This window comes from Galeopterus variegatus, unplaced genomic scaffold (assembly GCF_000696425.1).
Source record: "Galeopterus variegatus unplaced genomic scaffold, G_variegatus-3.0.2 Scaffold1628, whole genome shotgun sequence".
Classification (NCBI taxonomy): Eukaryota; Metazoa; Chordata; class Mammalia; order Dermoptera; family Cynocephalidae; genus Galeopterus; species Galeopterus variegatus.
The window spans coordinates 225,059-253,044 of NW_007727739.1; the positions used below are offsets into that span (position 1 = coordinate 225,059).

Here is a 27,986-nt window from a genome sequence, read left to right on the forward strand (position 1 = left end):
AGGCGGGGCATGAGAAAATAAGGGGTGTTGGAGACTGAGGCTCTGGTACACTATAGTAATTCTCAGTGTAAAGGCATTCAGACTCAGAAATCTTAATTTACTATGCCAGCCATGCAGAACCTTTTGGAGGGGGTGGGAGGCTGCAAATTTTCAGCCTCTTGAATTTTTGTACTACACTGTGCTGTCTCCTAAGCAAGTCAGTCCCCCAATAAGAACTTACATGAGAATATATAATTTGCCTGAATATGCAATTTACAGCAAGTAGGTTGGACTGAACTGGTCTGTGACTGGGAGACAAAGTTGGCTTGGCCCTTAAGTTATTAGGGGATATTTCATCGGGTGGTCTTTAACATTTGCCTGAGAATTATAAATTTTCTTTTGAGATCTTTAGTTTACCTCCCTCATTTAATGGACAAGAAAACTGAATCCAAGAGAGAAGTGACTTGCTGAAGAAAAAAGGGCAAGTTAATAGTTGAGCTCCAAGGCTCCCCACCCTTAGACTGTACCACATTCTGTTGCAGTTGGTTAGGTAGGAGTGTGGTGGGATAACAGAAAAGCAGTTTGTAGGTGTCCTGGGTAGGACAGAGTTGGGAGAAGCTGAATCCATAGTTTGAAGACTGTCCTGATTCAACGACAGAGTTACTCTGGCTCATGTTGTATTCCCATTACAAGATGGTGGCTGGCACATAGTAGATCCTTGACAAAGAATGGGCAAAAATATTAGGCCCAAGAGTCCTGTATAGAACCAGCGGATCTTGGTGATGGGCAGTTTGGGAAGGTAAAAGGGAGAGAAGAGTTGGATACTCGAGTGCTTTGTGCATTGAGCCTTCAGCAAAAGGAAGGAAAGGGATGATTGCTGACTTAGTTCCTAGGAAGGACTTTCTTAGTGAACTAAGCATTTAGTGACTTAAAGCCAGATCCCTGACAGTGTAAATTGAGGTTGGTAATAGTGTGGTGGTCAGCACTTCCTTTGGAGATTAGAGAACTAGTTGGACACTTTCTCTTTCTTTTTGTCTTTTTTGTTTGTTTGTTTGAGATGCTCTAGCCATTAAGATTCTGTGCTCTCTTATTCTGCTTGGGTGTGAGTTTAACTTTGTGGTCTCAGGCAATTTATATACCTACCACTACTGCCTGGCTTCAATTTTCTCCTCTAACAGGTGCGTCTTATATACCACATAGAGTTTTTAGGATTACATTAAAGATTATCTGTAAAGTGTTTACTGGTAGTAATAAGGCCTATAGGCTTTGGGGTATAATGAGGAAGTTGAAAGATTCCAGGTGGCAGCTCTGTTTCTGATGTGTTGTTACAGGTAATTGGCTGTAACAGATTGAGGAGAGAGGAAAACATCTAAACTCGCCCCAGCCTTGGGGAATACTCTCATGTAGGATGGGCACAAGCAAAAACCCAGAGGGGTTAGGGCTGAGCCTTGAATGGCTCCCTCAGTTGTTAGGAGATCCACAAAAAAGACATAAATTTAGAGGCTGGAGGTAACCAGCTGGGTGAAGTGGCTTGGGGGATGCTGAGGAAGAAGTGGTCAGAAAGGAGGCAACACAAGTTGAGCTGTTGAAAAGTCCTTGATCATGAGGGCTGTGGGGGGAGGAGAACAGGAGAGCCGATTAAGGAGCTACAAAGAGTACAGCAGTGAGGCACTATTTATGACAAGTCCTTTCTTGGAGGAGAAAAAAGAAGAGAGGTGAGTTAAAGAGAAGTTTTTTGGAGGAAAGTAATTTTATTGGTAGCAGTGGTGAAGAAAAGTTTAGAGAAATCTCAGGCATGATGTTTAATTATACTGTACATTTACTGTGTGCCAGATACTTCATATACCTTTAGATCCATGCAGTAACTCTGCAAGCTAAGTGGTAGTGTCATATTCTAGATGAGAACTAATCACTGTGGAAGTTAAGCGATGTTCCTAAGGTAGCCAAACATAATAAATGACTTGATTGGGATTCTAAACGTAGGTCTGCTTGACTTCAAATGTTTGGGGAACTTGGGAAGTTGAAGGTGTGTTTGGAAAACAGAGTCTTCCACCTTTGGAAATTCACTCTGGCCCTTGTTTCTGTCTGGGGTTCTTGAGATGCTCTAGAAAGTCTCCTTTTGGAGCATTGGGTTGCTTAGCTTAGTTATCCTGATAAGTCAAGGCCCTAGGTGTCCTTACTGCACATTTCTGTAGCAATGGATTGTCCTTTGACTTGGGCCAGTTGTTGATTCATGTAAGAATGTCAGTACAGTAGTTCAGTAACTAACAAAGAGCTCAAAGCAAATGCCAGTTGGTCTGGATGAGTCTTTAGACCTAAAGGACAGGCAGCATGTGATTTACAGGGAGGTACGGGATGAGGATTGCTTCTAGTTTTGTATATAGAGTAGTGGTCAAAGTTTCTTATTAGTAATGGCCCTGGGCTGGAATATATTAACTGGATAGCTGGTATGTTAGCTGTAATATATTAACCATAATGTAGACCTGGCCAGAGGAGTCATTGTAGGCTCTTAAGATTTAAAACTATCTCACTCTTTTATATCTTACACAAAAATAAATTACAGGTAAATTATAGAAGGACATTTAAAACAGTACCAGAAGAAAGTTGAGTATTTATCTCTTACAGTAGCAGAGGCCTTCAGCATAAAAGCAGATGCAGAAATTATAAAGGAAAAATTGATAGTGTTTATCTATAAGTTGAGTAGTTCTAGATGTTAAATACCATAAACCAAATTAAAAGAAAAAATGGAAAGTATTTGCAATGTAAGAAGACTGTAAATATGCGGGGAATACTTACAGATCAGAAGATAGCAGAAAAACAAGCAAAACTCTGGCAATTCAGTGAAGAAGAAAATCAAGTGTCAGATATATAATCACCTCATGGGAAATAAGATCAGCATAACAAAGTCACCATGAGTTTTTTTTTTTCCTTTATCAAATTAGCAAAAATTAAAAGACAGTAAAGCACAGTAGTATCTGTGAAGGTCTGAGAAATGGGGCACTCATGTGCTGCTGGTAATAATATGAGGGCATATGAAAAAATAAAATCCTTTCATGAACTTTTTGAAGTACCCACGTGTAAACTGATAGACTTTAAAAAATACGTATCCTGTAACCCAGCAATTCTACACCAATAAATTTATAACAAAGAAACAATTGAATATGCCCCCCAAATACTTTTTTTTATGGCAGCTGGCCAGTACAGGTATCGAACCCTGGACCATGGTGTTATCAGCAGTACGTTCTAACCAATTGAGCTAACTAGCCAGCCCTTCCCCCAGATACTTTTATTAGTTTTTTGGTAAACTTTATATTTCTAAAACTTGATAGAATGGTTGAAAAGTTATATGGGTAGGTAGCACACAAATAGCTTAAAGTGGTAAAAGGCTACTGACAAAATAAAAACTCTCTAAGACACTCATTTTTGTACCATTGTAAAGTATAGGATTAAAACAATTAGGGAAATTAAGTTAAAAGTGTGAGAAATATACCAAAATAATCAAGATATGATAGTTCCCCCCTCCATCCATGGTTTCAGTTACCTGCTGTCAACCACAGTCCAAAAACATTTAGTGAAAAATTTAGAAATAATCAGTTCATAAGTTTTAAGTTACACTCTATTATGAGTGGCTTGGTGAAATCTCTTGCAATCCTGCCTGGGATGTGAATCATCCATGCTGTATACACTACCCACCCATTAGTCACTTAGTAGCTGTCTTGGTTATCAGGTCGACTGTTGTGGTGTTGCAGTGCTTGTGCTCAAGTAACCCTTATATTACTTAAAAATGTCCCCAAAGCACAAGAGTTCTGTGCCTAGTTTATAAGTTAAACTTTATCATAGGTATGCATGTATGGGAAAAAAACATAGTATATGTGGGGTTCATTACTATCTGAAGTTTCAGGCATCCACTAGGGTTCCTGAAATATATCCCACAAGTGTAAGAATAAACTAGCAACTAAAACAGATCAAAGCTGAGGAGGTTAGATGCTGTAGTTTGTGAGATGATCTTTCCTTTGACAGCCCGGCTTGCATGAGTATAGCACCACTTTAGGCTGATTATCTCATAATACATGCACTTAATGTTTTTCTTTATTATTTTAAATATAAAAAATAAATTTAAAAGAGAAAATATTGTCATTAATGATCTGCCCCTTCAAGAACCACCCATTCATCTCTCAAGGAACCCCATACATATTCTAAGGTCATTTGTGAAGTGCAGATACATATAGGTTTGTCGTGAGGACTAAAACTTATTTAAAGTGTTTAACACTGTACCCAGAACACTGGAAGCAGTAAGTGGTAGATGTTTTCATACTAAAAAAGTTGAAAATTTAATGGTATGTATGAGTGGATTACTAGAAAGCATATGTTGGAGAGGTCTAGTTTATCTAATATATAAGCTATAAAAGACTAGAAACCAGTGAGCTGACTGATAATTACATGGCATTTTCTTCTGTCTCCATTTTCCTTTTTTAAAGAAACAGTGGATGTTTTGGTATCAGGGAGAGCATGGTGGGGAAATGATCCATAAAAGTTTTCAATATTCCCAAAGCCAAAGGGAGGGGAATAGAGAGAAACAAGACCGAGAATGGATAAAATATTAGGGTTGATTTGGAAATAGGTGATTCAAGTTGCATTTAATTAGTTACGAACCAAGAAAGCCAGAGGGGTGGTTTGATATAATCTTTGCCTGTTAGAAGGAAAACTGAGAACACACTGCCCCAGGCCACTAGGGAAGTGGTAGTGTTTCCATATACAGTTGGTCCTCTGTATCTGTGGGTTCCACATCTGTAGATTCAACCAACTGCTGATCAAAAATATTCAGGAAAAAAATGGTTAGTTGTGTCTGTACTGAATATGTACTGACTTTTTCCCTTGTCATTATTTCCTAAACAATACAGTATAACAACTATTTATATAGCATTTACATTGTATTAGATATTAAAAGTAATCTAGAGATGATTTAAAATATATGGGAGGATGTGTGTAGGTTATTGTCAAGTACAGTGCCACTTTATATAAGGGACTTGAGCATCTGTGGATTTTGGCATCTGAGGGGGGTCTTGGAACCAATCCCCCATACATACCAAGAGATTACTGTACACCCTCTGAAGGCCTTTTACTTGTGGCCCACATTAAATACTTTGCATTCCTTTTATTACCTGGGTTTCTTGTATCTTTTAGGTTCATCTCTTCTCTCGTCTTACCTCTCCCACCCCATGCAATAAGATAGTCATTGAAGTGTCATCAAAAACATTTGGATGGAATAATAGAGGTCCTACACAGTAGGTAGTAAATGTGGTCAACCAACAGATGATAGAATAGGTAGGCAGAAGTTACATTTTTATGATGGCCACACTGAGGCCTTCAAGATAAGGCAGAGCAGCTACTCCAGAGAGACAGTGTGCAGCCCTATACAGACTGCATCTTAGTGAGGGCGATTGGGTCAGGGTTTGAAAACTCATGCTCATCAGGACTCTGAATTAGTGAGACAACAGAATGAGTTTTTTTTTTTAAAAAGTCAGTGGGGCTTTTGTAAATTGCCAAGAGAGTGCTCCACCTAAAAGGCTGCCCTCGGTGCCAGAAAATTATTGCCAGTTCAGGAATGCAAGCCCAGTATCGCCAAATCTTTTATCTGCCTGCTTCCCCCTCACCTCCCCCCAAAAAAACAAAAACAAAAAAAAACACCTGGAAATCCTGACTTTTTTTTTGAAATTTTGTCAGTACTGTAGTGGTTTTTTTTTTTTTTNACCTTAAGCCTGGTGTCTGAAGCAGCCGCACTGGCGCAATTTGGCCAGACTTATAGACAAGTCTGAACCCAGCACAGAACCAGTCATTAGGAAAGGAGGACAGAAAAAATAGTAGTTTTTGAGACACCCAAACAACAATCAAAAATGGCAATGCAACTTAGTATTTAAGCACGTAAGGTGTACAGAGAGTTGTGTGTATGGAGAGGAAAGGAGTGAGTAGGGAACTCAATCAAGGATGGTCTAGCCTTGGAGAAAGAGCCTCTTGCGGCCAAGAGGCAGAGGAGTTTGCCGTTGTTGAGAGTATTACAGCTAGGACTTCTGTAGATCTTTCTTTGGGAAAAGCTTTGACGAGCAGCATTACCTAAGCCGACTGGACCAGTCAAGGAAGGAGGAAGAGGTGAACAGAGTGCAGTGTGGGCTTTTTCCCAGCCAAACTCAAGCCAAAAAAAAAAAAAAAAAAAGGTGTAGGATGACAATTTGACCTTTGAATGACTGACTTGTGTGTGATGCTTAGGATTGTAGTGTGGAAGGAAAGGATGGGTTTAAAAAGACTTGGAAGTCGGAAATCTAGCTAGAAGAAATGAGACATGGCTTTTCATTTACTTAAATTCCAACTAAACGACAGTAGAGCAATTGGGGCAAATAGGAATGTCTGTACCACCCTAAACTCAAACCTTAAAGGGCCAGGCAGATAACATAAATGAGAGAAGCAGGCGGGGCATGAGAAAATAAGGGGTGTTGGAGACTGAGGCTCTGGTACACTATAGTAATTNGCATTGAGCCTTCAGCAAAAGGAAGGAAAGGGATGATTGCTGACTTAGTTCCTAGGAAGGACTTTCTTAGTGAACTAAGCATTTAGTGACTTAAAGCCAGATCCCTGACAGTGTAAATTGAGGTTGGTAATAGTGTGGTGGTCAGCACTTCCTTTGGAGATTAGAGAACTAGTTGGACACTTTCTCTTTCTTTTTGTCTTTTTTGTTTGTTTGTTTGAGATGCTCTAGCCATTAAGATTCTGTGCTCTCTTATTCTGCTTGGGTGTGAGTTTAACTTTGTGGTCTCAGGCAATTTATATACCTACCACTACTGCCTGGCTTCAATTTTCTCCTCTAACAGGTGCGTCTTATATACCACATAGAGTTTTTAGGATTACATTAAAGATTATCTGTAAAGTGTTTACTGGTAGTAATAAGGCCTATAGGCTTTGGGGTATAATGAGGAAGTTGAAAGATTCCAGGTGGCAGCTCTGTTTCTGATGTGTTGTTACAGGTAATTGGCTGTAACAGATTGAGGAGAGAGGAAAACATCTAAACTCGCCCCAGCCTTGGGGAATACTCTCATGTAGGATGGGCACAAGCAAAAACCCAGAGGGGTTAGGGCTGAGCCTTGAATGGCTCCCTGTTGGCTGTAACAGATTGAGGAGAGAGGAAAACATCTAAACTCGCCCCAGCCTTGGGGAATACTCCCATGTAGGATGGGCACAAGCAAAAACCCAGAGGGGTTAGGGCTGAGCCTTGAATGGCTCCCTCAGTAATACTCCCATGTAGGATGGGCACAAGCAAAAACCCAGAGGGGTTAGGGCTGAGCCTTGAATGGCTCCCTCAGTAATACTCCCATGTAGGATGGGCACAAGCAAAAACCCAGAGGGGTTAGGGCTGAGCCTTGAATGGCTCCCTCAGTTGTTAGGAGATCCACAAAAAAGACATAAATTTAGAGGCTGGAGGTAACCAGCTGGGTGAAGTGGCTTGGGGGATGCTGAGGAAGAAGTGGTCAGAAAGGAGGCAACACAAGTTGAGCTGTTGAAAAGTCCTTGATCATGAGGGCTGTGGGGGGAGGAGAACAGGAGAGCCGATTAAGGAGCTACAAAGAGTACAGCAGTGAGGCACTATTTATGACAAGTCCTTTCTTGGAGGAGAAAAAAGAAGAGAGGTGAGTTAAAGAGAAGTTTTTTGGAGGAAAGTAATTTTATTGGTAGCAGTGGTGAAGAAAAGTTTAGAGAAATCTCAGGCATGATGTTTAATTATACTGTACATTTACTGTGTGCCAGATACTTCATATACCTTTAGATCCATGCAGTAACTCTGCAAGCTAAGTGGTAGTGTCATATTCTAGATGAGAACTAATCACTGTGGAAGTTAAGCGATGTTCCTAAGGTAGCCAAACATAATAAATGACTTGATTGGGATTCTAAACGTAGGTCTGCTTGACTTCAAATGTTTGGGGAACTTGGGAAGTTGAAGGTGTGTTTGGAAAACAGAGTCTTCCACCTTTGGAAATTCACTCTGGCCCTTGTTTCTGTCTGGGGTTCTTGAGATGCTCTAGAAAGTCTCCTTTTGGAGCATTGGGTTGCTTAGCTTAGTTATCCTGATAAGTCAAGGCCCTAGGTGTCCTTACTGCACATTTCTGTAGCAATGGATTGTCCTTTGACTTGGGCCAGTTGTTGATTCATGTAAGAATGTCAGTACAGTAGTTCAGTAACTAACAAAGAGCTCAAAGCAAATGCCAGTTGGTCTGGATGAGTCTTTAGACCTAAAGGACAGGCAGCATGTGATTTACAGGGAGGTACGGGATGAGGATTGCTTCTAGTTTTGTATATAGAGTAGTGGTCAAAGTTTCTTATTAGTAATGGCCCTGGGCTGGAATATATTAACTGGATAGCTGGTATGTTAGCTGTAATATATTAACCATAATGTAGACCTGGCCAGAGGAGTCATTGTAGGCTCTTAAGATTTAAAACTATCTCACTCTTTTATATCTTACACAAAAATAAATTACAGGTAAATTATAGAAGGACATTTAAAACAGTACCAGAAGAAAGTTGAGTATTTATCTCTTACAGTAGCAGAGGCCTTCAGCATAAAAGCAGATGCAGAAATTATAAAGGAAAAATTGATAGTGTTTATCTATAAGTTGAGTAGTTCTAGATGTTAAATACCATAAACCAAATTAAAAGAAAAAATGGAAAGTATTTGCAATGTAAGAAGACTGTAAATATGCGGGGAATACTTACAGATCAGAAGATAGCAGAAAAACAAGCAAAACTCTGGCAATTCAGTGAAGAAGAAAATCAAGTGTCAGATATATAATCACCTCATGGGAAATAAGATCAGCATAACAAAGTCACCATGAGTTTTTTTTTTTCCTTTATCAAATTAGCAAAAATTAAAAGACAGTAAAGCACAGTAGTATCTGTGAAGGTCTGAGAAATGGGGCACTCATGTGCTGCTGGTAATAATATGAGGGCATATGAAAAAATAAAATCCTTTCATGAACTTTTTGAAGTACCCACGTGTAAACTGATAGACTTTAAAAAATACGTATCCTGTAACCCAGCAATTCTACACCAATAAATTTATAACAAAGAAACAATTGAATATGCCCCCCAAATACTTTTTTTTATGGCAGCTGGCCAGTACAGGTATCGAACCCTGGACCATGGTGTTATCAGCAGTACGTTCTAACCAATTGAGCTAACTAGCCAGCCCTTCCCCCAGATACTTTTATTAGTTTTTTGGTAAACTTTATATTTCTAAAACTTGATAGAATGGTTGAAAAGTTATATGGGTAGGTAGCACACAAATAGCTTAAAGTGGTAAAAGGCTACTGACAAAATAAAAACTCTCTAAGACACTCATTTTTGTACCATTGTAAAGTATAGGATTAAAACAATTAGGGAAATTAAGTTAAAAGTGTGAGAAATATACCAAAATAATCAAGATATGATAGTTCCCCCCTCCATCCATGGTTTCAGTTACCTGCTGTCAACCACAGTCCAAAAACATTTAGTGAAAAATTTAGAAATAATCAGTTCATAAGTTTTAAGTTACACTCTATTATGAGTGGCTTGGTGAAATCTCTTGCAATCCTGCCTGGGATGTGAATCATCCATGCTGTATACACTACCCACCCATTAGTCACTTAGTAGCTGTCTTGGTTATCAGGTCGACTGTTGTGGTGTTGCAGTGCTTGTGCTCAAGTAACCCTTATATTACTTAAAAATGTCCCCAAAGCACAAGAGTTCTGTGCCTAGTTTATAAGTTAAACTTTATCATAGGTATGCATGTATGGGAAAAAAACATAGTATATGTGGGGTTCATTACTATCTGAAGTTTCAGGCATCCACTAGGGTTCCTGAAATATATCCCACAAGTGTAAGAATAAACTAGCAACTAAAACAGATCAAAGCTGAGGAGGTTAGATGCTGTAGTTTGTGAGATGATCTTTCCTTTGACAGCCCGGCTTGCATGAGTATAGCACCACTTTAGGCTGATTATCTCATAATACATGCACTTAATGTTTTTCTTTATTATTTTAAATATAAAAAATAAATTTAAAAGAGAAAATATTGTCATTAATGATCTGCCCCTTCAAGAACCACCCATTCATCTCTCAAGGAACCCCATACATATTCTAAGGTCATTTGTGAAGTGCAGATACATATAGGTTTGTCGTGAGGACTAAAACTTATTTAAAGTGTTTAACACTGTACCCAGAACACTGGAAGCAGTAAGTGGTAGATGTTTTCATACTAAAAAAGTTGAAAATTTAATGGTATGTATGAGTGGATTACTAGAAAGCATATGTTGGAGAGGTCTAGTTTATCTAATATATAAGCTATAAAAGACTAGAAACCAGTGAGCTGACTGATAATTACATGGCATTTTCTTCTGTCTCCATTTTCCTTTTTTAAAGAAACAGTGGATGTTTTGGTATCAGGGAGAGCATGGTGGGGAAATGATCCATAAAAGTTTTCAATATTCCCAAAGCCAAAGGGAGGGGAATAGAGAGAAACAAGACCGAGAATGGATAAAATATTAGGGTTGATTTGGAAATAGGTGATTCAAGTTGCATTTAATTAGTTACGAACCAAGAAAGCCAGAGGGGTGGTTTGATATAATCTTTGCCTGTTAGAAGGAAAACTGAGAACACACTGCCCCAGGCCACTAGGGAAGTGGTAGTGTTTCCATATACAGTTGGTCCTCTGTATCTGTGGGTTCCACATCTGTAGATTCAACCAACTGCTGATCAAAAATATTCAGGAAAAAAATGGTTAGTTGTGTCTGTACTGAATATGTACTGACTTTTTCCCTTGTCATTATTTCCTAAACAATACAGTATAACAACTATTTATATAGCATTTACATTGTATTAGATATTAAAAGTAATCTAGAGATGATTTAAAATATATGGGAGGATGTGTGTAGGTTATTGTCAAGTACAGTGCCACTTTATATAAGGGACTTGAGCATCTGTGGATTTTGGCATCTGAGGGGGGTCTTGGAACCAATCCCCCATACATACCAAGAGATTACTGTACACCCTCTGAAGGCCTTTTACTTGTGGCCCACATTAAATACTTTGCATTCCTTTTATTACCTGGGTTTCTTGTATCTTTTAGGTTCATCTCTTCTCTCGTCTTACCTCTCCCACCCCATGCAATAAGATAGTCATTGAAGTGTCATCAAAAACATTTGGATGGAATAATAGAGGTCCTACACAGTAGGTAGTAAATGTGGTCAACCAACAGATGATAGAATAGGTAGGCAGAAGTTACATTTTTATGATGGCCACACTGAGGCCTTCAAGATAAGGCAGAGCAGCTACTCCAGAGAGACAGTGTGCAGCCCTATACAGACTGCATCTTAGTGAGGGCGATTGGGTCAGGGTTTGAAAACTCATGCTCATCAGGACTCTGAATTAGTGAGACAACAGAATGAGTTTTTTTTTTTAAAAAGTCAGTGGGGCTTTTGTAAATTGCCAAGAGAGTGCTCCACCTAAAAGGCTGCCCTCGGTGCCAGAAAATTATTGCCAGTTCAGGAATGCAAGCCCAGTATCGCCAAATCTTTTATCTGCCTGCTTCCCCCTCACCTCCCCCCAAAAAAACAAAAACAAAAAAAAACACCTGGAAATCCTGACTTTTTTTTTGAAATTTTGTCAGTACTGTAGTGGTTTTTTTTTTTTTTTTTCCTTTTTGTCTTTTTTCATGACCGGTAACGGGATCGCAACCCTCGGTGTCACGCCCGTACCGCGACCGGCAACAGGATCACAACCCTCAGTGTCGCGCCCGCACCACGCTCAACCAGTGAGCAGACCGGTCTCTATATGGGATCCGAACCCTCGGTGGGAGCGCCGCCACACTCCCAAGCGCCACACTCTACCGAGTGCACCACCGGGCCGGCCCAGTACTGTGTGTTTTAAATAAAATGTTTGGCTGTGGACCACCATTTTGTACTGAATGGGTAGAAGTTCTGTCTTACTTAGAAAGACATTTTTCATATTTTTCAGGTGGACTTTCTCATTTAGCTCGTGAATAGTTAGTTGTGCCAAAAAAGACTGGATTGTACATCATAGGTAGCGTTTTCATAACTTACATTCTTTATTGGGGGGTGGGGGGTGGACAGCTGGCTGGTACAGGGATCCAAACCTGCACTCTAACCAACTGAGCTGACTGGCCAGCCCTATAATTTACATTCTTGAAATCATTGATTTAATTTGGCATGCTCAAATCTTAACTGTTTTGGACTAATTCCAAGTGGACTGGAGGAATTAAGAAGTATCAACTGTAGATCCTTAGGTGCCAAACCTACTCTAGCCACAGGATAGAGAGTCCCGACTCCCAGGAAAACACCTTGGAGTGAAAATGAAGCTGCCAGTCTCTGCTCACTGTGAATGATTCCAGGACACACTTTAACTTTGCCTTCTCCAGAGTTTTCATAGAGAAACATCGTTGCTCTATGAGACATTTCTGCCAGGCTTCCATTTGTCATTTCTTTAAGGCAGAAAACAGAATCGCAAAAGCTTTTGGACTTGGGTGTTTGGGGGGCAGATGTATCTACATTTTGGTGAAGTTGTCATTTGTGTATAAGCACTTCTTGGTTTTATTAAGTATAAAGTTACTATATCTAGTACCTACCACAGGGATAGCATTTAGTAGCTCACAGTACCTGCAGCATACAATACGATATTTCACTATATAACCCTTTGGCCAGTGTATTAGTCCATTTCTGTTACTTATAACTGGGTGACTTATAAAGAAAAATGAAATTTATTGCTTACAGTTTCTGAGGTTGGGAAGTCCAAAGTCCATCTAGTGGTGGCAACAGTGACCAGGGGTCTCACATTGCAAGATGGTGGAAGCAGAGGTAGCAGAGAGAGCAGGAGAGAGAGACAGACTCTCTTCGTAAAGCCCTTAGAACCACGCCCCTGACCATCATTTTTAATCCATTCACTACAGCACGGTGCTACAATCGAATCACCTCTTCAAGTCTCCACCTTTCAATTACAATAATAGGATTTCCCACCCTCTTAACAGTCACAGCGGGGGCTAAGTTTCTAATACATAAAACCTGGGGGACACAATTCAAGCTCCAGTGAGTTTGGGGGACATAATTCAATCTACTATAGCCAGCATTTGACCAGCCCTGATTGACAGACTGAAATCTTATGCCAGTGAGTTTGGGGGGCATAATTCAATCTACTATAGCCAGCATTTGACCAGCCCTGATTGACAGACTGAAATCTTATGTCTTGCAGATGCTGTTGATGGAGTGATGAATGGCGAATACTACCAGGTACAGAGTACTCTGATTATGTTGAACAGTAGTGGTCAAGAGTCTTCTTTTCCTGTGATTTGAATTGACTGACCTAGAAAGAGACCCCAGTCCCTTGACTTTCCTGGATGTATTAGTAGCTGGTATGTTACCTACCAAAGTAGAAGAACTTAAAGAGAGGTGGCATTGATAGACCACTCTTAAAATGTTATTGACCTGGCCCTAGCATTATCACTTTTATTCTGAAGAAATAACCCTTTATGCTGACAAGGGCTAATTTAAACACTGCGCCGTGCTCTGTGTCCAGCACTGTAAGAAGTTGGTTATGAACACTTTAAATAATTCTCTTTCCATCTTTGCTAATGGTCTAATTAGGTTAACCTGGTAATATTCTCCAGTTCAACAGGTGGAATAATTCTCTAAAGATTAACATCTATTTGAGTCAAATGTGTTTATTAGCTTCTAAATTTTACCCCCTATATAAAGAAGACACACACCCCACACCCCACCCCCACACCCTCCATGACTTGTATTTGCTTGCGTTTTTATCCTTCTTCCCCTGGTGTGACTGTAGTAACTATACATTTTCTTTTGGACTGTACTAGAATTCACTATATTTTGGTTAGGTGGTATTAAGTGACCTTTTTCTTGCATGGTATAATAGCATTTAGAAGTTTTAGGTTCTAGGCCTTGCTTTGCTGTGTACTTACCTTTGTTACTTTGAAAATGTCACATAATCTGTGTCAAGTGAGGAAACAGATAACACTGTTTCCTAATATGTCCATTAACTACCTCACCCAACTTTCCTATCTCCCACTCGTCCCATTGATTAACAGGTAGGATAACAACTACTCTGCCTCCCTCACGGGATTGTAAAGATTAAATGCAGTAATGTTGAAAGCTCCCTATCAACGTTATAAGGTTGTGTTGTTGCTTTCAAGGTAATCCTTTAATATTTTACAGCAGCCACCAGTGCTGTATGTAAACAGAGGTTCTAACTTGGATGAAACATTTCTGGAAGGAGTTTGTGGTACTGATAGAGCACAATTGTGTTTTGTGTTAAGGAGAGTAATGGTCCAACAGACAGTTATGCAGCTATTTCACAAGTGGATCGATTGCAGTCAGAGCCCGAAAGTATCCGTAAATGGAGAGAAGAGCAGACGGAACGGTTGGAAGCCCTTGGTAAGGAATCCCTTTCTATCTCTGGGTGTCTGTTTTCAGTGGAGTAGTTGACCTGGACTCTACTTATATTCCTTTTTAACTTGAATTAGCCATGGTGTTCTTTTCGGGTCTTAAGGAAGATATCTTTCATAGCTTGAAGGTCACAAGGCCACCCATATGGAGATGCTTAATCACAGGCCATTGCGTGAGGAATAGGGTGGCCCAGAGAGCCACCGAGCGCACTCCCTCCTCTCACAGGAAGAATAGAGTGGTGCTGTGGAAAGAGCCCTGGACTTCAGTGAAAGACTGGGTTCAAGACCCAGTCTTAACTTACCGTCTGTGGGCAGTTGGTTGCTCAAACCTTTCAGAATCTGTGTCATCATCTGTGAAGGAAAATCAGTGTTACTGACCTCAAGGGTAGTCTGAGGGGTATTTATGAGAGTGCTTTGTAAACTCGAAGGTATCAAAAAGTTTGTGGAAAGATTTGCACTGTCTTTTAATTCTATTTTTCCATGAACTTTTTGAAGTTCCCTCATATATCCATGTGAATTTAAGGTAACGCTTATGAGGTAAAGTGAGGTATGTTAGGGAACATCTATAATTTGTTTTTCTTACGTTAATATCCTTGTAAGGTAAGTTTTTACATTTTTATGGGTGAGGAAAGTGGGAATCAAAGTGGGGATCATAGGTATAATAAGTATTTGAATCACAGCTAAGAAGTGGTAGAATCAGAATTTCATCTTAAATCTGCTTTGCTTCAAAGCCCACACACATCCTCTTCAGCCTCATTGCTTTCTAAATGCATTTAATGTACACGACCGTCCAGCCAGTCAGGCCAAGCCCAAGAGCAGCCCCAGCCAGCCTAGACTTTGGTAAAGAGATGTGTACGCGGAGTGTCATCTTTTGATTGAAAATCAGGAGAGACTTGGAGGGTTGGAGAAGTATGGCCGAGTGTGAAGAGATCATCCATGGTACATTCTTTTCTCAACTTTTTATTAAAATTTCAAACACAGAACAGTTGAAAGAAGAGGAAAATAAATATGTGTGCACCCCCTAGATTCAATAACTAATATTTTGCCATATTGGGATATCTTTCATAAATGAGGCATGTATGCATGTGTGTGTTTTATACATACACAATTTTTTTTTTTGGCCAATCTGCTTTAAAATATACACATCACATAATGTCTAAATATTGTATTATACATCCCTAGAAATAATGACAGTAATGTAACCACAGTGTTAGCAGTATTATTCCCTGTTGAGAACCACTGAACTAGTGAAAACGTAGCTCCTTATTTTTCAGATGGGGTAACTGACACCCAGAAATAGGAAGAGACTTGACCCAGATAACACAGCCAATTAGTGCTAAATCTTTTATCTCTCTAGTCCAATTTATGTGGCTTTCAGAGCAAAGTGAATACTTAATATTTTAACCTTTATAGCACTATCCAGTAGTAATTTCTTTGATAATGGAAATATTCTGTATCTACACTGTTCAGTATGGTAGCCAGTAGCCACATGTGGCTGTTAAATACTTGAAATGTGGCTAGTGTTATCTCAGAAACTGAATTTTAAATTTTCTTTAATTTTAGTAAATGTAAATTATTAATTAGTAGTTACTTAAGCCTCATGTGGCTAGTAGCTACTGTATTGGTTAGTTGTAGGTTTAGGAATATGAAAATAGGGCTTAATGGTGCCAGCAGCCTTGGTCCTTGCCTTCTTTGTGCATCTGTCTCTTTTGAGGAGTCTTAGTGGCAAGACTTAGCTGCTCTTAGTACTGCTGGAGTAACTTCATGTTACAGAACCCAGCTTTATCTTTTCTCTTTCCCCAAAGTTTAGCAAAGTTGTCTTCTCCATGGGAGAGTGTCTGGGAAGAAAATCATTTTCTTTTTCAATTATCAAATTGGGTACTTTGGGACTAGACTACTCCATGAAGTGGTGTTTTCTTGAGTTGCCTTCTTGAGGGAAGACAAACATTTGGCCTTGCATTTCAATTTAATTGAATTCAGTTGTTCTATGAACAAGGTGTTTCTTCAGTTTCACCTTTTTCCTTGCAAGAACTGTGACAAGATGCTAAAAATAGAGAAGTAGCATCAGTGGTTTTCAGCTTAGCTGCTGGCTACATTCTCAAAGAAGAATAATTATATTATTAATGAGGAATAATAATGAGGGTGGCCAGAAAAGAAGGCACCTGTCAGTGTGCCTTGCTCTCTAAGGGAATTCTTCATCCTTCTCTTCCTCTCCTCCCTTCCACACTTGGATTGTATTCAGGCTTGGATCTTTGTCCCACCAGGCTAAGCATTAAACAATTCTAAATTCTTATTGCCATTGGCACTTCCTAAATCTGCAAAAGCCAGAAGATGATTTAAATATACTGTTTTATGCAGTAACTACAGTCTGTACAGATGGTCACAATTTTTATTTAAATTAAGTTTGCAGAGATAAATTTCCATGATATTTTGGTCCTAATATATAATGATCATTATATATGGTCATTATAGATGATCATTAGAATACATTGGAAGAAAATACTCTCTAATCAAAAAGTAATTTTTTGGAAGTGTATTGCTAGGGCTTAGGGTTCACAAACCCTTCAAGCCTGTTGTACAGACTGGGTCACAGACCCCTCACATACCAGGCTGGGTCACCAGACCTGTCACATGCCAGGCTGGGTCACCAGACCCCTCACACACAGGTCCACACTAGGTAATTGGGAAAGATCCCAGGAGCCATTGGCTGATGACATGAGCTCAGTCCTCAGCAGCAGCAGCTTACAGCAGATCCAGCGGCAGCAGTGGTGGCGGCCTTTAAGGGCATCCTGAGGGCACTGGCAACAGCAGCTTGCAGCAACAGCCTCCAGCAGCAGTAGCAGCCTCCCCGTGACTCCCCGGGGGAGGGGAGCATTGTGGATCAGAGCCACTCATCCTTTATACTTAAGTCATAACCCAGGACACCTGAGTGCTTATGCGCATCTACATCAAACAATAGCCAAGGAACAACTGGGTGCACGTGCATATTTACGTCAAATGCTTGGCAAGATTCTGAACATCTGAAGGGCCGTGACCATTTTCCTATATTTTCCCAACAGGAAGTAATTTCATCACTAAGTTAGATAACAAGGTGAAAAATTTTTTATAATCTGAAACTTTGGGGGAGTTTCTAGCTGCTATTAGGCTATTCTAGCTACAGACACAGCCTTCTGCAGGTTGTTACTGCAAGACATTTCTTGCAAAAGTCCTAAAAATGCCCAAGAATGCTTCATTTCTTGAAGTAGTTACTTGATACCACCACTGCTTTCCACTCTTCTTCTTGAAGACACTAATTACAGGTTGGGCTCTGGATCTGCACTTTTTTTTTTTTTTTTTGTCTTTTTTCGTGTCCGGCAACGGATCGCAACCCTCAGTGTCGCGCCCGTACCGGGCCAGGACCGGCCACGGGATCGCAACCCTCGGTGTTGCTCCCGCCCCTCGCTCAGCCAGTGAGCGGCCGGTCTGTATGTGGGATCCGAACCCTCGGCGGGAGCGCCGCCACACTCCCAAGCGGCGCACTGTAGCAGTGCGCCACCGGGCTGGCCCTGGATCTGCACTTTTAAAACTCAGTCTGCTCACTGTTGACTACCTTCTCGTCACATCCTGTGATAATTCTTAGGCTTGCTTCCCTTTCTTTCCCTCCCTTTAGAGGCAGCATAATGAAGTAAAGTGTGAGACCTAGCTTAGAGTCTTGGCCCTACTACTTACCGTGACCTTTATGAAGATCACTCAGACTTTCTGAGCTTTAGTTTTTCTCACTGCTCAAAATAGGATTGGTGTGGGCCGGCCCGGTGGTGCACTGCTATAGTGCGCCGATTGGGAAGTGCGGCGGCGCTCCCGCCGAGGGTTCGGATCCCACATACAGACCGGCCGCTCACTGGCTGAGCGAGGGGCGGGAGCAACACCGAGGGTTGCGATCCCGTGGCCGGTCCTGGCCCGGTACGGGCGCGACACTGAGGGTTGCGATCCGTTGCCGGTCACGAAAAAAGACAAAAGAGGAAAAAAAAAATAGGATTGGTGTTTTAACTTCTTGGGATTGTTGTAAAGATTAAATGGGATGTTTATAGAACATCTGCCAGAGAGGACACCCTTAAGAACATATTTAAGTTTAATTTCAAGTGTTAGCTGCACCAGTAGCTATGACCTGTATTTTTTATCTCTTGCTGTCTACTAACTCAGCTCTTCAGTTCATTGTCTTAGGGAAAACCACATTTAGTCCTAAGAAATGGATATTTGAGAATCCAATCTGGCAAACCTGGTAGGTGTCATTTCTAGAACCTTTTGATTAGTTGTGTGATCCCACACCCCTACCCTCTGCAGTGCTCTCCATTGAAGTTTCTTTGGTAGTTCTGTCCCGGCTCTGCTGCACACTCATTCTGCAGTCTAAGTAGGAATAGATGTTTTGTGGACTTCTCCAACTTGAACATTCTATATTCCATATTCTTTGGTTTCTGAATCATCTCTGCTCTGGTAATTTTCCTTATAGCTCCCTCCTTCATAGTAGTGCTTCTGCCATATTTGGTTAAGAGAGTGCCACCTTATGTTTTCCAAAACCATTAATTGTGAAACTTGAGATGTGGATTGTAGTATGTGAGAAGAGTTAAAGTTTATCTAATATGAATACACCATCCTGAACTAATATTGGTAGCATTATTTTTATTTATTTAAGAATATTTTATGTTTTCAAAATATTTAGGAATTCTTTACGTAGAAAAACAGAGGCAATGGGATTATCTATTAAGTTCTAAAAGTATCCATGAATTGAATCACTCATATCCCACACTTAAAAAAACAAAACAAAATCTTAAATCACATTGTTGTTAAGCTTTCTGACAGTAAGAAATATGTTGGCAGCATTATTAAGAATCATCTGTAATTGCTTTTTCCCCAGTTGGTGCCCCAAAAGCCTTTTTTTCCTATTAAAAATTAATATTTCCATACTCTCCCCCTCCCCTTGCCAAAACAAGACAAAAAAAACTAGTGACCCACTAAGGTGTCAGTGAACTGGGATAAGATATGGTGAAAGACCAGTAATAGGATCGCTGAGATTGAGAGTTGGTTTTGCAAACGGGGAAAATGGAATTTTATCTTTCCCCTTTCTGGCTATTCTCCCCAGACACACACACATGCACATGTACCCACACCCACTGTGAATTCAACAAGACCAAAATAAACTGATGAAACAGACTTAAATTTGTACTTTGCCTCATTTGTACTGTCCTTTCCCCTCCTCCCTTCAAAGATGCCAATTCTCGGAAGCAAGAAGCAGCATGGAAAGAAAAAGCAATAAAGGAACTAGAAGAGTGGTACGCAAGACAGGACGAGCAGCTACAGAAAACAAAAGCAAATAACAGGTCAGTCCATGGCAGTTCTAGCACTTGTTGTTCAAGACTGAATCAAATGCATTTTCTAGCATCCAATCTAGGTTCTTGGCTGCTGCCTCCTTTAGTGTGAAATGTTTTTGCAGGTTTTCAAGAAAGTGCTTGAAACACAGAGGTTGTAAGTCTCTTGGGTCTTGTGAGCATACTTCAGCCTGTCCTGTAGCCATCCCAATTGTAGTGAGTGTACTTCTTTAACTTAAGAGTTTGGTTAACATGCATCACTTGTAATGGTGTGATTCAGCAAAAGGAAAGGTTATTTCATGAATTATGTCCACATGTAAAAATGGAATCGTGAAGTGGAAGGTCAATTTCATGAATATTCCAGATCTCATTACTTTGGAGATGATTATAGATGGGTCATGTTGCATCCTCTAAATACAACCCTACCCTCTGAAAGCCACTTCACGAAGGGGTCCATTAGCAGGGAGATGTGCTTTGTAATCAGGTGGCCACGTGTGTTCTCTGGGTACTTACCAGTGCTAAGAAAATCTTGAATTGCCTTCTTAAAATGTACTTTTCAGATTATATTTTGCTCACTTACTGAAGGTTAAGTAATTGTGAGGAGAAAATGCATTCATTCGAGTATCACTGCTAACTAGCAGCTGCTCTACACTTAAAGTCCTGCCTGCAAGTAGCTTAGAGAAGCATATGCAGTGTTGCTTTTCTCACGGTAGACAGAGTGGCTTTCTTCCCTCTGCTGGGTTCAGAGCCCCGTTTTCCCTAAATAGCACTCCACTCACTTCCCTGTAAAAACAAACAAACAAAAAACAGGCCAGACCGGGCCTGGGGATATTTTTAATGTTCAGGATAGAGACTTAGGTTCCTGTGCTCAGAGGCAGGAAATGGGTTGGATTAAGTGCACTTGTTGCTGGCAACTCTATTAGACAAAAATCTGCTGGGAAAGAGGGAGCTAACCGGCTTGCCAGCCAGCCAGTGCCATTGTGGTACAACCTTGACAGAACAGATGGTCTCCTTCTATCAGACAGCAGCCCTCAGCTCCTTGTCACCCTTTGGTCATCATTGGTTCTATCAGGTGCCCCTCACATGCTAGGCTTGAGCCTCTGTCCTGGCCACCTTTCTCTGGAGGATGCACTGCTGAGGAGTGCCTGTCAGGTCCATTTGAGGTTCAGTGACAAGTGTGGTGGGGACTGCTCTCTGGTCTGGGTATTGAGTTGCCAGTGGTAATGGTTGCCATCAGCTCCATGGGGCTTCTTTGAGCTTGTGTCAGTGTGAAATGCTGACAGGTCCAGGCTACTGTGTCCTGTTCTCACTCAGAATAATTTTCCCCCAGATGCAAGTTCAAATCTATAAAGAAAGAAGACCAGGAGCTGTGTGCAAGCACTGAGCAAGGCCCCATGACATTCCCCAGCAAGCTGCTTGGCACTTGAGTCTGCTCTGAAATACTTGGCAGATCTGTGCTGACCCTTCCTTCCTCTGCAGAGCCCCTGATGCTTCGGCAACTTGACACAGATTTTCAAGCTTAAATAACGAATATGTTAGGAACAGACTTCCTGTTGCAGATTTTTTTTTCAAGCCAGTTTTGCTGAGCTTCTGTAAAGAAAGGGATACCTAACTTTATGCAGAATCAATTTTCCTTTGAGAGAGTAATCACACCTGTTTTTAGAAGCTCAGTCTTAAAGGTTTAGCTCCCCCAGGCATCAAGTTAGGGCTTTGGTACCTTTCTTTACTTGGAATTATAGAATGTTGGGCTGACTGGTAAACCTCCCCAGTTCCAGAGAGAAGGGGCTTCCCCACCACTCACTGAGAATGTAGAGCTGTTTAGAAACCAGGTGACTTGCCTTGTGAAAACCTTGCAGTACAGGGCTGACCCTGAGTGCAAAAAGTTAGTGACACGCTGACCGTTTTCACCAGGGTCTAAGATAGAAGGGATGTTCTTATACTTTATTCTGATGGTTCTTCAGTGAGTGGAGGTAGGAGCCATTTCAGAGTCACTTTGAGGAACTTCCTCCAGTGATATACACCCTCCCCTGGAGATTTTGATATTGCTGACTCCTCCTCCTCCCCCAGTCATGTTTGACTCTAAACTTTAGAGTCTAAAGGAATAGGTCCCACTTACATATATGTAAAGTGACTCATCTGCCTCGTTGTCTGTCTATAGGTAAATAGTGAATATTTTTAGGAAAGAAAATGGGGCATTCATTTCAAGTAAGTGTTGTTCTCCCTTGGTGACTCCTGCAGCAGCTGGATGTTAAGGGGACCACAGAGATAAGACAGAAGGGAAGAGAAGTTCGAAAGAGGGGACTTGGGGATAGAAGGGGCTTCCAGTTCATTGTGAGTGTAACATCAGGCCTCCTGCCCTCCAGATGCCCTCACCTCTGTCAGTCACCAAAGCATTAAGAACACACCCGTACCAGGCACTGTGCTAAGTGGTGGGCGCGCAACAGGCAAGTCTATTGTCAATCCCCAGACTGCATCTTCCTCCTTTTAATCCAAGTCAGGACCTAAATGTCACTGCGTAAGAGCCATGAATTATTAAGTGACAGCCTGTGGAAAAGAATTCCCTTTTCATAGAAGCCAGGCACTGTTCACTGGCTCCTGCCATTGGCTGAGTTTACACATCAGAAACAACCCCAGAATGTGTTCCTTTCCAAACCATAACAGAAGCATTTCCCACTATTACAGGTAGCTTTTGTGCTGAGACTTTTCGGCTCTTTCAAGACTTTAAAAAGGTTTGGAGAGTCCATGATTATCAGTGATGGCAAACATTTTTTCCATGCCCACATTGGGGCTATTTGTGGAGTGGAGTTCAGCACTATATTTAGGCCACCGCAGCTTGACCTATGGTTAGGCATTTCTCCTCCTCCTCCTCTCCCAGGTGTCCCCAAGCCCCTTCCTGCCTTGGCTGACGATTGCTGCTTTCAGCTCCCCCTTCTTCTGTAGGGTGAGGAACAGACAGGTGGAGGGCTGCTTGTGTTTTGGTGTGTGTGGTTTCTGTGTTCTGCCCAACCTTGACAGGGTCTGTGCTTGTCACTGACAGCTCTTTAGTCTTGGGGATAACTGCAAGGAGCAAAAGCCTGGTGTTCCTGCTCTTGTTATTTTACTGATGCCTTGGCAGGAGTCATTAAACCTTTATTCTCCTCTGGTAAAAGCAGACTGAGTTGAAATTCATTAGGTTCAGCCCTTTGTGTCAACTAAAAGGATTATTGGTTTACAAGCTGGCCTGTTGTGCCTTTCCCTCCCACTTAGTCTGCCCACAAACAAGTCTCTGTTTTCCTGCCGAGTCACTTGGAGTTATAATTGGGCTGCTGTTTTTGCTTTCTTTAAATTTCCTCCTGTGTATAAACCAAAATGGGAAAGAAGGAAGGGTTATGTTTGAGTTTTAAAAAAATAGACTGAAGTTAAAATTACTAGAATTGCCCTTCAAATAAATATGTGAGCTTAGGTTATTGACCAGGCATGATTATCCTTAAAAAATGTCCTTCCACTCGCCTACCCCAAACTGACCTGACAAAGAACAGGATAAGACTCCCTGAGGGAGTTTCCCTGCCCAGCCACGGACTCAGCCTGGGCAACAGAGTCAAAGCCAGACTGTCCCTTGTAACTTTCTCCACCCAGTAAGCCCCTCTCCTTCTTGTCCCAAACAGGATAAGACTCCCTGAGGGAGTTTCCCTGCCCAGCCACGGACTCAGCCTGGGCAACAGAATCAAAGCCAGACTGTCCCTTGTAACTTTCTCCACCCAGTAAGCCCCTCTCCTTCTTGTCCCAGAGCCCTGCTGTGTTGATCCACTCCCCCAGCTCAGTGACAGCTAAGAAGAGATGAAGTTCTGGATTCTGGGCTGTACCTTGTCAAAGCCAGTTAAGTCTGGGGTAGACATATTCAGAAACTACACCAGCTTCTTGAGCAGACAGCCTTATTCCAGGACACAGAAGCCAGAGCCAGAACTAGGACCCTAGTCCAGCATTCCTTCCACCAGACCACTTGCTTCCAGCTGCTTTTTTCTGTGAGGTAGGGATTTTGAAATGACCATATATGTACCCAGGTTACTGAAAACTTATCCCACCCAACCAGTGTGGGGAAGTGATAATTGGATAATCAAGATAAAACTGGCTTTGGGACCTAGTGCATCTGGTGTCTGGCATGTTTATGCTCAGCGACATTTACTGAGGCTATCAGGAAGGTGACATGGCTTCCTGAGCAGACACCAGCCAGGAAGAAGCATTGATATGCAGGACGTAGAGCAGGCTGCCTTGGTTGTGAGTTCTGAAGGCTGCCACTGTGGTGTAACTGAACAAGTTGCTTCCTCTCTAAGCCTCAGTTAACCTCATCTGTAAAGTGGGGGTGAGAACACTGTCATCGGTTGTTACAGTTGAGGACTGAATCGACACAATGTATGTGAAAGCGCTTGGGTGCCTAGTAAGTGCTCATGTTGCTGGGGTGAGCCAAAGGAGTGAAGTCAGCAGTGCTCACTCTCGTGGAGAGCCTCGTGCGGAAGGCCAGCGGGAACCCTCGCTGCTGTGATCTCCAGCGCTGGAAGCCTCATGGGGGTCAGGATGGAGCCTTGGGAGCAGCTCCCCAGAGCATAGTCACGCCTCTACTGTGGATTTTAGATGTTTCTGCTTCTCAATGTTCTCTCTTTTTTCCTGCCTGCTTGCCTGCCTTTGGACCTCTTGCTGTCTAGGGTGGCAGATGAAGCTTTCTACAAACAACCCTTCGCTGACGTGATTGGTTATGTGTATGTTGCAAAACTAATTCCTTTTCTTGTTTTGATTCTTTCTTTTTGTTTAGAGAAATGCTCCTTTTATGTCACAAGTTGCTTTGCTTTTTAAATTATTTCAAATTGGCACTGTAGGGGCTGCCTGAGAGTTGGTTAGCTGGGGTATGATCCATTGATGATCTTGCAGAATTACGACTCCCTACACCCTCTGAGTGCCATTTTTTATAATTGCGATTTTGGAGGGAAGAAAGCTGACTCCCTTCTAAAATATGAGCCATTTGCAATCTTGTCTGGGAAGAGCTTGGGACTTGGGTAGAACTCTGACCTCCTGCTGTTGCTGTCACCACTGCTGGCTGCCGCCATTGCCCTATTGCCTGCCTGCCCCAGGTGGAAGGAGAAGGCTCCCAGGAGGGTAGGAGCCAGTGAGCAGCAGCCCCTTGCATTGCCAGCGTCAAAGCTGTGGGGGCAGCATTTTCTGTACCTGGTTCCTTCAAAGAATGTGGGGACGGTTGGCTCTCCCTCAGGCAGAAGAGTCCAGAACAGAGGGGGTTGTCTCCAGTGGGTGTCCATAATTGTTTCCTTATGCTCTTACATATCAGAAATTACTCGTGGCCAGCTTCTGATGCCACCCCAGCACATAGAGGGCCCCAGCTTTGAGGTCAAGATAGCCAAAGCTGTCTGATACAGGCCATTTCATCTGTCCCACCCCCAAAAAACTTCATCTTCTGGAAATGTCTTTGTTTTTGTTTTTTTAAGCATTCCTGTTACCAAAACAGTACTGCTAAAAACTTAGAAAGAGTTCTCGCTGTTCCCTCATTAAAAATTAGGGCCAGCTCTTTATATGCGGGAGATGAGGGTGGAATGGGGAGGAGAGGAGCCTGTGGAAGGTGGGTGATAGGCTGAGGGCTGTAAAGCCTCTTAAAGTCTGTGACCTTGAGATGTTTATCCCGTCAGAAGACAGAACTGGGTTTCCTGGGCCTCCAGATGCATTTGCAGTGAGACTCGTGAAATGCTGGACTTACAGGTGGTGTTTGACTTTATTTTTGCACATTCTCTCTGGAGTAGAAATGGAGACTGGAGAGGTTGAGTTCTGGTTTTGCTGGGCAGCAGGGTGGCCCAAGCAAAAGCCAGCTGCACGTTCCCAAGCATAGATAGAGTGGCAAGGGCATGTCTAGCTTACTGACCATCTGCATTGAGCTCATTCTCATTTTCTATATCTGACCTAAAGTTTCTCTCCTTGTTTCTTTTCTTTTCACCTTTAAGCACAAACATAAACCATCCTTGCTACAGCCTAGAACAGTTAAGTAAACCTTTCTCACTGCCCCTGTGTGTGCCATGAAGTCGCAGTGTTTTAGTGGCTCTGGGCTTCAGCAGTGTTTCCCACGGCCATCCCTGTGATAGTGCCACCCCTCTGTCCCCACAGACCAGTCATCTCCATTGCTTTTGCTTTGCCCGTGATGCTTGTTGGAGTAGATGGATATAGTGTGTCTTCTGCCTCCTACCACTGTCCTTTCAGGCTGTGGCTCCCACCTGTTAGTTCCCAGCTGGGGGTGGGCTGACCCTGATGTGGAAGCAGAGCAACATCCTGCCAAAAAGCAACCAATGTTGGCTCTCCTGCCAGCGTGTGCCCCGAGTGGCCCCACGGCGCCTGGCTGGAGAGAAAATGGCAGACTTTTGGCTGAACTGGAGAATGTTCTAACAAACCCTTTTCCAGAATGGCTTTAGTCTCTAGTGCCTGCTAGCATGGGAGCTTTGTCTTGAATTCTGTTTGATCGGCCCTGTTTCTCTCCAGCCTCAGGAATAAAACTAGAGGCTATTGTGCAATGACCTGTGGGCTTTTTAGAAGTCTCTAAATTTCCTTGAAACTTGGTTCAGCCCTGCATAAACTACTCTTCAAGTTCTTGACCAGCCTGCTGCTTTGCTCGTTACTAGAAGCAGTGTGTAGCCGTCCAAGGACTTGCTTTTTAATGCTCCATGTGAGCACAGATAGCCAGACAGACAGAGTGAGCCCTGAACCAAACACCTGTATTCCACCATTTTACTCAGCAGTCTGGACACCCTGTGTCTCGGAAAGCTGGCCACATGTCTGCCCCCGCATCTGACCTGGGCCAGGGGCTGTTACTCTTGGGAAAACCAGGATGCCATTAAGTCAGGGATGAAGAGGCAGTCGCTTCTGTAGCAAGGCAGGTGGCTCAAAAAAAGGTTCTACATTAAACCAACATACTTTGTTGTTGCTTCCAGGGCAGCAGAAGAAGCCTTTGTAAGTGACATTGACGAGTCATCCCCAGGCACTGAGTGGGAGCGGGTGGCCCGGCTGTGTGACTTTAACCCCAAGTCCAGCAAGCAGGCCAAAGACGTCTCCCGCATGCGCTCAGTCCTCATCTCCCTCAAGCAGGCCCCCCTGGTGCACTGAAGAGCCACCCCGTGGAACACTACATCTGCAATATTTTAATCCTACTCAGTGAAGCTGTTCACAGTAATTGGATTAATTATGTTCAGTTCTTTTGGACCAAACCTTTTGTCTTTAGAGTTGATCATTGTTTGTGATTGCATGTTTCCTTCAACTGTGTTCTCCCTGGCATTCAGACAGGAGGGGGGAGGACGAGGAGCAAGGGAGGAAAGCCTCCCAACAGTAGCCTCAACTCGTGCTTTCGTGCATCATTCTGAGAATAAATTTGTTTCAAACCATATACGTGAAGCTTCTTTATTGACCTCACAACGTGCTGCAGTTTGAATGAGGCTTGAAGGGATGAGGAATTTCCTTTTATTGTTGCTAGGGCTGAGGTGGCACAGCCATTGAGCACCCACCCATGCCTTGAACCAAAAAAGGCTCCAAGTTTTTATTTTCTGTGGTAGGATTCTATGGAAATTTTCATTTGGAAAGGAAGTTCCATGGCTAAAAGTTAGCCTCTCATTGCCTACCCAAGACATAGCTATGAATACTCTCACCAACCTAGACGTTTTCTCCCAGATGGGTTGTTTGTCATTGTCCCTTAGCTTCTTAGTTGGGCTTTCCTTTAGTATATTTCAACAGAAGTCTGTTGAGGTATGTAGACTATATAGTAAGACCTTCAGTCCTTTGAATTCGGCCGATAAACCTGAGTCAGGATGGCATTAGTGTGGCTAGCCCTTGCTCCTTATTCCCACAGCACATGTTGAGGTCTGTGCCATCCCAAGCAGTTGGCTTGTATTTCTATTGTAAAATCCCTCATCTAGACCTGTGCTGTCAGTACAGTACTCACTAGGCACATGTGGCTATTTAAATTAAAATTAAAAAGACATTTCTAGCCCTAGTCACATTTCATGTGCTCAATAGCTACAGGTGGTTAGTGACACCTGAATTGGATACCACCAGTTATAGAACGTTCCCATCATCACAGAAAATTCTATTGGAACATGCTGATCTATGTAACAGGTGCTTCCAGGAGACTATGCACCATTCAGGCACCAGTACATTCAT

The 27,986-nt window shown here is 42.1% G+C and overlaps 1 protein-coding gene across 3 annotated transcripts in view; it reads left to right on the forward strand.

Annotated features, from left to right (window-relative positions):
- The window catches only part of CLTA (clathrin, light chain A), a 29,253-nt gene extending 2,037 nt beyond the window's left edge, over positions 1-27,216 (forward strand). The window contains exons 2-7 of one of the 3 annotated variants that reach the window (XM_008578090.1): positions 13,260-13,297; positions 14,341-14,458; positions 19,712-19,823; positions 24,491-24,544; positions 25,790-25,825; positions 26,768-27,216. In XM_008578090.1, the coding sequence (XP_008576312.1) occupies positions 13,260-13,297; positions 14,341-14,458; positions 19,712-19,823; positions 24,491-24,544; positions 25,790-25,825; positions 26,768-26,939 (530 nt within the window). In that variant the 3' untranslated portion in view covers positions 26,940-27,216. The remainder of the gene's footprint in view (positions 1-13,259; positions 13,298-14,340; positions 14,459-19,711; positions 19,824-24,490; positions 24,545-25,789; positions 25,826-26,767) is intronic. The other 2 variants (XM_008578091.1, XM_008578092.1) reach the window with 2 other exon arrangements.
- Positions 27,217-27,986: the final 770 nt, after the last annotated feature.